Source organism: Semicossyphus pulcher, unplaced genomic scaffold (genome assembly GCF_022749685.1).
Source record: "Semicossyphus pulcher isolate SPU_LCO1_2020_fin unplaced genomic scaffold, fSemPul1.0.p SCAF_2, whole genome shotgun sequence".
NCBI lineage: Eukaryota > Metazoa > Chordata > Actinopteri > Labriformes > Labridae > Semicossyphus > Semicossyphus pulcher.
The window spans coordinates 12545084-12556742 of NW_027211693.1; the positions used below are offsets into that span (position 1 = coordinate 12545084).

The 11659-nt window shown below is 40.7% G+C and overlaps 1 pseudogene and 1 gene segment (V, D, J or C); one reads left to right on the top strand and one right to left on the bottom strand.

Annotated features, from left to right (window-relative positions):
- Nucleotides 1–731: 731 nt before the first annotated feature.
- LOC138598736 (uncharacterized) lies at nt 732–7006 on the bottom strand (annotated as a pseudogene).
- Nucleotides 7007–9407: 2401 nt separating this feature from the next.
- On the top strand, nt 9408–11151 carry LOC138598737 (T cell receptor beta variable 29-1-like; the record flags this gene model as incomplete). The annotated part of the segment is given in 3 exon segments: nt 9408–9450; nt 9540–9863; nt 11051–11151. Coding segments are annotated over 3 exon segments (468 nt in total), but the record flags the coding sequence as incomplete, so codon positions are not given.
- Between the last annotated feature and the right edge of the window lie 508 nt (nt 11152–11659).

Genomic DNA, 11659 nt, shown 5'->3' on the forward strand with positions numbered 1-11659 from the left:
CACTGTTTCCTCAGAGAGAGGAGGTTTATTCTGCTGTCGTCTTCACCACGATGAAAACAAAGAGTGGTGCAGTGAAGGACGCAAAAGCAGCGGAGAAAGAGAGGATCTACGCTGCTGTGAAGGCTTTTGGGTTGAATCAGTGAGTTAACAGGTCTGTTTGAAAGCAGACGGATCAAAATAGATACATGGATTCACTAAGTGCTTTAACCTCCCCATCTGTTATACATACCCACTCTTCCTGTGCTTGGTTGCAGGAGGTTTACGGACATAGCAGTGCTAGCTTGGTCTGTGTCTGCAGGTTCCCAGCATGCTTTGAGCAGCTAATAGGCCGCTTGCCGTACACAATAAAACATGTAAAGACGGACAATCATTACCATTACACCTGCTGGAAAATGTTGAGTCTGCACATAGAAGTAACTGTTGTTTTGAGGATGATGTGGAGTTCAAACTTTGTAAATGAATAAAATATCTGTCTGAGCCAAACCTGCTCCTGGAGTGATCTGTAAGGGTTTGTTATTTATTACATTTCATGAAACACATGCCAGAATCAAGCAAGAGAACACAAAACACATGAACATTTAATTTTCTACAAAAACACCTTCACAGACATGTGATCATAAGACAATTCAGATTCTGTATGCTATGATTATCGCCTGACTATCATGAGTAAGAAGGAAGCTTTTACTTTTTCATTAACACTGTAACATGTCCGCACTATAAACCTACCTACATGTCATCACAGACACATTTATATTCAGCATTTAACCTCAGTATAGATACTTTCTCCAGTCAACTCTCTCTTCTTTCTTCCTCTTGATGCTCTTCTTCCAGAGAAATACAACGCAGAATAATTCAGATCATCTCCGCCTTCAGTCTAAAAAAAAAGTCATCATTATACGGTGCTGTTATGCTATATGGTGCTGTTGGGAATTATGTTAAAGCTACTGTGAGGAACTTTCGGTTTGTGTTGATTTTGGCGCCCCCTGTGGACAAAGCTGTAACTCTTATCGCTCTGATGATTTTGTCCTGTTCATGCTTAAGAGGTGGTCTTAACATAAAATCTCATCCTGCTTCCTTTAAAGGTATAAGAAGTAGGATTTTTCCTTGCATTTTGTCAACAACACATTCAAACTGGGCCCCTCCTCCTGGGCTCTACGTCACTGGAAGCTCATTCTCACGCTCATGGCTGGTTACCTTTGTGCTATCATGCTAACCGCCTGTTAGCTTTGTGCTAGCATGCTAACCGCTGGTGAGCTTGTCCTACCCGGTTTGAGGTGGTGCCTGCCCAACAGAAAGAAGGCCAACTCTGCATCGCTCTTTCACCATGTTCGCCGGTCTGAATGGGGCCCAGTTGCTAATTTGAACCACTCCCACACTCACCTAAACGCTGTGATTGGCTCAGGGAACCACAACAGCGCCCCTCCTGAAAACAACGTGCAAAGCAAAACAACAGAATAGATGCAGAGGGAAGGGTCTCACAAGAGTCTGCACACACACTCACCAACACACATGTATAGAGGCCCATAAGTGATGATTTTTATTATATTACTTACTATACCTTTAACAGTCACATGTATCACTCACTTTAAATTTTTGCCCTGGAAAATGTAAACAAACGCAGCGTGCAGTTAATTGCTTCGTCTGACCGCCAGCGGTTTAAGGCTTCAAAAATAACTATATAGAAATAATCGATGTTGTCACTGATGGTCTGGTTTCCTTTTGTAGGTCATAAAGAGTAATCAGAATTAAAGTCTGTTTAACCAGTGAAAAACTCCTCACAATAGCTTTAAATAAACAAATGTAAAACTCTATGTTACTGAATATCATCACTTACAACATCATGTAGTGGTTGGTTCGAGTTGTCGTGCAAAGAGGCACTTCCCTTTCCTTCAAATGAATGAAAAGAGGAATATTAAGTAAGTATTCATAATAAGTTATTATCAGAACATACTGTGTAGAAATAAAGCTACATAAGACACGCATAGAATAAACAGCAATAGGGAGACTAAAGCTGAGTTTGAAATTTATTTATTTATTAACAATATACAATGTAGACTTCAACAGATCTATTTTTTTGTCCGAGAGCATGTGGCTCCTTATGGCCTGTGTGATGCTATAGCTCCTATAAAATACAAAGTAAAGACAACTATTTTATATTTAACAACACTTACCTTTCCTCAATCATTTAAACAAGTTTTAATAAGTAAATCACTTAAAAAATGTTGTGCAATGTCCTCACTGACGTATGCATACTTTTAAGGTTTAATGAGGCACACTGGGCTCAAATAGGAGGTGAAGTTTCGCTCTGTCCTGTATGATGTTGTACTTTCTACACTAAATAAAAGTAAAAAATAAAAGTTTTAGTTTCTTTATTCAGTAAACAACTCTTACCTTTACATTGTCCACATGCTGCTCTCGGAGATCGGTGACAGATGAAAACTATATTTCCAATCACAGAAATGACCAGGCAGACTATCGCTATCACCAGAGCAACAAATTCAGAGCTTGTTGTTTGCTCTAGAGAACAAAGAAGAAAGTTTCATTCATGATGTTTATAAAATATTATGAAGATCACCTCCAGTGCTGAACTTATAATCATACCAAGCTCTAGTTTTGTTCCGTCTCCAAACAGTATCTCTCCACATGTGGCCACAGCACAGTAGTAAGTCCCAGCATCAGAGGAGCTGACGTTCTTAGAGAAGCGATAAACACAGCTTCTCTGAGTGTCAGATCTCTCGTCACATCCACCACGTCTGTTTCCATCAGTGTAGATGATGTCTGGATGAGATTTATCTGATCCGGCTCTGAACCAGTACACACTGTGACCTCCTGGACACGTTTGACTCTCAGAGTCAGAGAGGATTGAACACTGCAGAGTCATCAAGTCTCCTGGACGGACTGGATCAGAAACTGTCGGCCACTGAACAACAGTGTAGTTTGATGTCCTCTGAGTGTTTCCTGCATGATACAAAATTGTATTAAATGGAGGGGATCGGAGCGCTAGTTTAGCTCAGTCGGTAGAGCATGCGCCCCATATACAGAGGCTACAGTCCTCGACGCACTGATCGCAGGTTTGACTCCCGGTCTGCCGATCATTTGGTGCATGTCATCCCCCACTCTCTACTCCCCATGTTTCCTGTCTCTCTTCAGCTGTCCTACCAATTAAAGGCAAAACCCCCCCAAAAAAATCAAAAAAAAAAAAAAACATTGGACGGGATTGCCCTTTACATTTTAAAATATCACAAGACCTTAATAATCGTTCAAAGTTTAAATGGATTGTGAATATAAAATATAATGATTGCTCGGAAATAATTCAAGAGGTGAGAAAGCTGATTAGATCCTGGGTGAAATCCTGCAATTGAAAGACATAACATTACATTTGATATTTTAAGATATATTGCATAATACATTTGGAAATTGTCCCAAAATATTCTCAGTCACACATTTAACATTGTTCACAACAAACACAGTGCACCTTTATGTGGGTAAAGTATGTTTAAAACACTGGGAAAAACATAATTACCTGTTAATGACAAATAGGTCCCATGCCAACTTATCTTTATCCTTGCCACCATTGCACAGTGAAACATTCCCTCATCTTCTTGAATTGTCTTAAAAATGGTCAGATTGCTCATATTCTTAGTAATTTTTACATCCATTCTCGCAGCAGAGAACTCTGGTCCATACACAGGGTTTGTATGTGTCCGCAGTGTCACAACTAGCTCCAGATTATCCCCAGCAATCTGCTTGTACCAGTAGATTCTACCAGTCAACGCATCATCGGGCAGAACACAGGAGAGGGTCGCAGGTTTACCAAGTTTAACTGTGATCACTGGAGTCAGTGAATCTAGAAAAGATTACAATTTACAAAACCTTAAACAGTAAATAATTTGTTTAGTTAAGATGTTAGAAACACAGAGTTCAAAATAACTACCACTAACATCTACAGACAGATAAATGAGAAAGTATTTAGTCAATATCATCACCTACTTGCTGAATGAAGTAGAAGCAGTGTGACTCCTAACACGATCATCTTGACACTGTCTCTTGTTAGGAGAACTCTTCGTTATGATGCGACTAAACATGGTGACATGGTCATGTTTGATCAGACCTTCGGTTGCATCTCATTGGTTATCACACAATATACAATGAAAGAGCATTTCCTGCCACACTGGTTTATGTGAAACATACAACCTCTAAAGAAAAAAACAGAAGTTGTTCTGAGAGGTCTAATCTCACCACAATGTCTGAGATACCTCCCACCTCCTTGTGTGTCTCTCTTTCCACCTGTGCAATGAACTTTTCTGTTACGGCCTCCGCCTACACATGCTTGTGCACCAATGACTGTATATAAATATGGACGATGTGTCTCCATCTGCTGTCATTGTATGGAAGTGATGCCATAATAGCCCCCGTGATAGGCGCTGCCATCTTGTAATGGTGATGTCATTTGGAGCTAGAGACTGCGCAGTAGAGATCTGCGGATTGAGCCGTAATAGCCACCTCGCTAACCAAAACACACACTTAACTTACCAAAAAAACAGCAAGGATCCTGAACAGCAGCGTGTTTAACAGCAGAACAGCTTATTTGTGTTGGTCTGAAGCAAACGTTCACAGATATGAACTTCAATGAGTGTAGTGAATGTTTTAGTTACGTTTCCTCTCGCTGTTCGTCCTCTACTCTGCTAATTCTGAACTGAACGGCTGCAGGAGGCATATTTGTCAACAGAACTGTCAATCATCCTTTTTACAGCATCAAATAACTAATTAAAACTTTACCTGTCAGAAAAATGAACACTTGGATGTGAATCAGCATGATCATAACTAGCTGTAATGACAGTAACCAGGTTTAAGAAGCATGTATTGGGCATGTATTTTATTTTATGGTTTGACTCATGTCCCATCTGTTAACATGGAGGAGGCGGGCTTTATGACTTATACTGCAGCCAGTCAGCAGGGGGCGCGCCAAATGTTTTGGCTTCACTTTTAGGGAGCTGTCATGTCATCCATCTCTTTATACAATCCATGTTGTGCACCAATCAGCCATAACTTTATGAACACTGATAAGTCGAGTGAAACATTGATTATCTCATTACAATGGCCTCTGTCAGTGGGTGGAATATGTTACATAGCAAGTGAACATTTTGTCCTTAAAGTTGATGTGTTGGAAGCAGGAAAAATGGGTAAGCGTAAGGATGTGTGTGACTTTGACAAGGGCTTAATTGATGTGTTGTGGGAAGCGAAGGCTAGCCCATGTGGTCCAATCCAACAGAAGAGTTACTGTAGCTCAAAGTAAAAAGCGACTGCTGGTTCTTATAGAAAGGTGTCAGAACACACAGTGCATTACAGCTTGTTGTGTACGGGGCTGCAGACCGGTCCTTTGCCCATGCTTACCCCTGTCAACTGCCTACATTGGGCACATGAGCATCAGAACCGTACCACAGAGCAATGGAAGAATGTGGCCTGGTCTGATGAATCTCTTTTTCTTTTACATCATGTCAATAGCCGGATGCATGTTCGCTGCTTACCTGAGCAAGACATGGCACCAGGATGCACTATTGGAAGAAGGCAAGCCAGCGGAGGCAGTGTAATGCTTTGGACGATGTTCTGCTGGAAAACCTTTAGCCCTGCCATCCATGTGGATGTTACTTTGGCACATACCACATACCTTTGCATACCGTTGCATTTTCACGGCGGGAAATCTACAAGAGGGAGGAAGACTAAAGAGTTAAAGACTGAAGACGGTGTCTATTCTCAAGTGAAATGCTCGATGTAAATGTCTATGAAAACATGTGGGGGGTTTTATACGACTGACCTTAAAGTGTCTAACATGATTGTTGAGAGGAAGCAGACACTACTGTTTCTGCATCTACTTCTGAATGCATAAAATGACCCTTTATGTTACTGTGAGTTGATCCTTCCATCTTTTTATGTTTCACATCCTGTTGTTGTGTTTTAATTTTTTAAATAATCTGAAATCTGTAGTAAAACCTTGTCATGTCTTATTAAAGCATAAATATCTTTTTGTCTTTCTTACATGTGCGTCTCTGCTTTTCCTCAGTGATATTAGGTGCATTTACTTACAGCATTTAAGACACAATTAAACAAAGAGGTTAAACAGACAACAGAACACATAGTAAGGAAAAGGAAAGAAATGCACTTTTTCATTATATAAGTTTTAAATATTTGTTGTTTTTGTTAAAGATTATTTAAAGATTTGGACTGTAAAGAAACTGAAACAGCTCAAATTTTAGTGACTGATAAATGTCACATCTGACAGTGATTGAAACACGAGGGACCACCAGGAAGCAGCTTAATGCACGTTAGTTCTCTAGGGTGAGTAAAGCCACAGGTTTTGGCTTTCAGCAAATACTTTTTTTAAAGATTCTTTTGAGGCCTCTTGCCTATATCCTGCATTTGTTGGTGCAGCACAAACCTCGTCACACGATCCCATGCGCAGGTTGAAGTCTTATCTTTGGCAGTCAAACTGTTGCAGGCTTCTCTCGGATGTTTTTTCTTGTAAACAGTGCCAACCTTTCAGGACAACTGGTGCTGCTTGAGCTTCAGCTCACTTTATGGGTGCAGGCATCTCCAGTTAGAAAGTCCAAGGCATATGAGAATAAAAGAGACTACTTTTTTGATTTCTTTCTGTATTGTCTGAAGGAAACAGGGGTCATGGGGGCATGTTGTCCTTTCTAAGGATTTGAAAGAGGTCCTTACTTGTTCACTGCTCCCATGTTTAAAGTGCTTGACGTTCTCTGTATTCAGTATAACTGTGTCTGCCCAAAGGTCTGTGTGGTCTCTGCAGGTCTTCAGCACCTGGTATGAGATTTAGGGACGAGGCCGGTTAGTGGAGAGTTCCTCCTGCTATAAACTCCTCGGGGGTGATGGTGATCCTGCAGGCCCAGAGTTCATGTTGACTGAGGATAAATGAGAAAGTATTTAGTCAATATCATCCCCTACATGCTGAATGAAGTAGAAGCAGTGTGACCCCTAACACGATCATCTTGACACTGTCTCTTGTTTGGAGAACTGTTAGTTATGCTGTGACTGAACATGGTGACATGGTCATGATAGGTCAAACCTTCAGTTGCATCTCAATGTTTATGTCACAGCCCGGCTCTTAGCCTGCGACAAAAACGGGAGACACATGGGTATACTAATCAAATAATTAATTTATTTACAACATAAATAGTCAAAACCAACAAAAACATGTAGATATGAATAATCTGTAAAGTTAGTTGTGTGGGGTGTGGATGGGTGTAAATGTGTTGCATGGATGTTGTGGTGTAAAAACAAAGAAGAACAAACAAAAGAGCAACGCAGAGGTGTGTGGTGATAGGAGGTCTGCCCAGAGTCTGGCTGCTGCTGCTGCTCTGGCTTAAATACATGAGGCACACCGGGCCCAGGTGTGTCCCATTCTCCTGATTAGCCTGCCATCAGGTCTGCAGTCCTGGACACAAAGAGCAAAACAGCAGTAGAGCCTACCGAGTAGAGGGGCTGTGACAGTTATCACACAATATACAATGAAAGAGCATTTCCTGCTACACGGGTCTTGTCCTGGTTTATGTGAAACATACAACCTCTAAAGAAAAAAACAGATGTGCTTCTGAGACGTGTGATCTCACCACAATGTCTGAGACACCTCCAACATGTTTGTTTGCAATGTACTCTGCTGTTACGGCCACCGCCTACACCTCCTTGTGCACCCATCAGCCATAACATCATGACCACTGACAAGTCGAGTGAATAACATTGATTATCTTGTTACAATGGCCTCTGTCAGTGGGTGGGATATGTTCGGCAGCAAGTGAATGTTTTGTCCTTGAAGTTGATGTGCTGGAAGCAGGAAAAATGGGTAAGTGTGAGTTTCAAGGTCAGGGACATACCAAACTATCAAGTACTGCTTTGGCTTGTTGTTGCACTGGCACAATGTCTGACACCTCTTACTGGATCCCAATTCGAAGCCTATCTGCCACCTCCACCATCCCCCAAAACCCCATAGAAAGCCAGAGCTTAGTCAACAGCCTCCATCATCTGCTTGGGCAAGAACTCAAGCAGTAGCCACTTGGTACTTGGCACCATCACTTTCAACAACATGTGCTTGTTTGTCCAAGTTGTGATGTGAGAGACTGCTTTCCATTCCTAACATTTAATGAAAAGATTTTATAACCTCATAGGTGTAGTTTTAAACTAGGTCCGGGAACAAAGACCACACCTCAAACACATCCCATTTCAGCAATGTTTGTTTGCACACCTTATACATTCCTTACCCCTTTGCCTTTGTCTTCACATAAACTGTGATATCTGGTCAGGTATCAATGGGACAGCGGCCTTTTTCTCAGACCCACTCAAGACCAGGCCACTCCACCAACAGGCAAAGTCACTGTAACCCAAACTGTCCTTGTCAACACTCTGACCGTCTCCAAACCTTAAACACATCAGAGGGGACAGTAGCTCACCTGAAGCAAGCTTTCGGTTCGGTTTCACTCTTCTGACATCAAATAAAAACTTTTCTAACTGTTTCCTTCTTCCTAGCAAAACATCAATCCCCCACTCATAGTCCCGACCCCTTTGGTTCCCTTGTGTCGTCCTGACACCAACTGACACCAGTCCAATATCTTTCTTCACTATCCGTCCTTCCTCAGCTGCAATTTCTTCCCTTTCCCTTCATCCCCTTATCTCTTCATCCCTTCATCTCTCTATCCCTCGACACTCACCCTTATTCCTGCGTCCAGCCCTCCTCAATCATTTAGATCTTTGACATACATTTTACGCATACTGAATCTGTATCTTTTTTTGGGATGGTCTTTGTTGGAATAAAATTGGAATAAAAAGCAACAGAGGTCAGAGGTATTATCAGACAGAGCAGGGGCACTGATGTGGATTCATAAATGAATCATGACGGTGGGACAAACATCAAACAGCTAAAGCATATATAGACAGTAGTGGCCAGTAAGAGTTATTTATTTTAGTTAGTCTTGGCACTGCTAAACACAGACGCAACAGAGAAAACTTATTAAAGAACTCTGAGATAAATGATGTGATATTGATAAATAATATCTTGCAATACCCACCGTGTTTGTGTAGTAAGTGAGAGCCCCATAATTTCTCAAATGCTGAGAGGATTGTGGAATGAGCCTTACAAGACAGAGAACCTGTCCATGTTGAGACTAAATGTTTGAGTTCGTCAAATCTGTGAGAAACATGAATCTTCTCTGAATGAAAAAATCTGAGGGGAAAAAAGATGAGGCACATCACACAAACAAAACCATTGTGGCAGGAAATGAACTGAGACACATATTTAGATCAGACCAATCAGATTTGGAGGTGTGGCTTTGATGACCACGTCACCATCTTCACTTACAAAGTAAATAAGAGTTCTCCTAACAAGAGACAGTGTCAAGATGATCACGTTATGGCTCACACTGCTTATCCTTCATCAGGCCTGTAAGTGATACGTCGTAATGACTGTGTCCAGATATTTGGCTGAATGATTATTTAATGTTTAATTTATTCTACATTTTAATTGTATCTAGATACGTTGGCTCCAGTGACCACAGTTCAAGTTGGTGAACCTGCGACCATCACATGTGCTCTGCCTAAAGAGCTGAGCAGCAGACAACTCTACTGGTACAAGCAGACTGCTGGGGATACTTTGAAACTAATCGTGACACTGTGGAAGTCTACAGCACCAAAGTATGAAGCTGGGATTTCTGAGTCCGAAGTGGTTGTGAATGAGGATGACAGTTTAAGCAACCTGACTATTCTGAGTACGAGCCAGGAAGATGAAGGATTGTATCACTGTGCTATCAGCGAGTGGATTAATACCAAATGGAGTGGCACATATTTGCTGGTACAAGGTAATGATGTGAGTTTATTTAAGCATGTTAAAGCAGCTTTAAAGAACTTTCATTGTGTGTACATGTTTGCGAGTTTGATCTGAAGAAAAATATTATCTCCTGCTTTTGTTTAAAACGTTTAAAACGTTGCTGGTGAAAATCTGAACAAAGGCTCTGTGTGCCTGCATGCTCCGAATCGCTTCTAGCAGAAGCAGTGACAGGCATTAAAAATAAGTACATAGTCTATTTGCTTGCTGATGGTTGGTTTTGCTTTTGTAAGTCATATGGAAGCCTCAGTTAAAAGTTGAGACTGTTTAAAAAACGGTTAGAAGCTTCTCTTAATAGTGTGTTATGTTTGAGGTAAACCATACTTCCACCAGACTAAACCATACACCACTGCTAAAATCTTTAAGCTTTAAAAATGTGTTTGGACATTTTCAAAGTTGTCTATTGTGCAGGAAACACTCAAGAGACATCAGACTACACTGTTGTTCAGAGGCCGTCCAGGACACTTGATTGTTTGACTGTTTTAATGACTAAACAATTTATAAAAAAAACTGTTTGATTTAGCAGTTGTTAAAAGGATTTCCAATTCATATACATTATATCCTAACATTTTAAATTAGAAATATTACTCCATGTTGGCAATGTGGATATTTGACCCATGATTTAATCATCTGAACAATAGGTTCTTACTGCTACATTTCATCATGTCAAAGCATTTTATATTGTGTTTATTTTACTTTTGAACGTCTTCAAATACACAGGAAACACTCAGAGGACATCAAACTACACTGTTGTTCAGCGGCCGACAGTTTCTGATCCAGTCCGTCCAGGAGACTTGATGACTCTGCAGTGTTCAGTCCTCTCTGACTCTGAGAGTCAAACGTGTCCAGGAGGTCACAGTGTGTACTGGTTCAGAGCCGGATCAAATAAATCTCATCCACACATCATCTACACTGATGGAAACAGACGTGATGGATGTGACGAGAGATCTGACACTCAGAGAAGCTGTGTTTATCGCTTCTCTAAGAACGTCAGCTCCTCTGATGCTGGGACTTACTACTGTGCTGTGGCCACATGTGGAGAGATACTGTTTGGAGACGGAACAAAACTAGAGCTTGGTATGATTATAAGTTCAGCACTGGAGGTGATCTTCATAATATTTTATTAACATCATGAATGAAACTTTCTTCTTTGTTCTCTAGAGCAAACAACAAGCTCTGAATTTGTTGCTCTGGTGATAGCGATAGTCTGCCTGGTCATTTCTGTGATTGGAAATATTGTTTTCATCTGTCACCGATCTCTGAGAGCAGCATGTGGACAATGTAAAGGTAAGAGTTGTTTACTGATTCCAACATTTGGTAGTTTTACTTGAAACATTTATTGACTCCAGGAAGTGTAACATCAAACAGGAGAGGACAAACCTTCACCTCCTATTCTTAAATGAAATAGAAGATATCCATATCAGCACGTCACTGATATTTCGCACTATTTTGAGCCTCCACATTGCTGTTTATTCCATGTGTGCCTCAATAAACCTGAACAGGATGCACAAGTTATTAAGGACACTGTCCAAAAATGATGTTTTTAATGTTATATTTTAAACTAAAATGTGCTGAAACAGCTGAGGATCTGGATTTAAAAGTGAGAAAAGTACATAATGTTTCTGTCTTCACTCAATTCAAGGAATAGAAAGCGCCTCTTTGCCAGCAAGACGTGACAACTCCAACCCAAGAATAGATGATATTGTAAGTGATCAAAGAAAGTTGCATACTGTATAACTTTAACATAACTCCTAACTTGCTGTATACGAA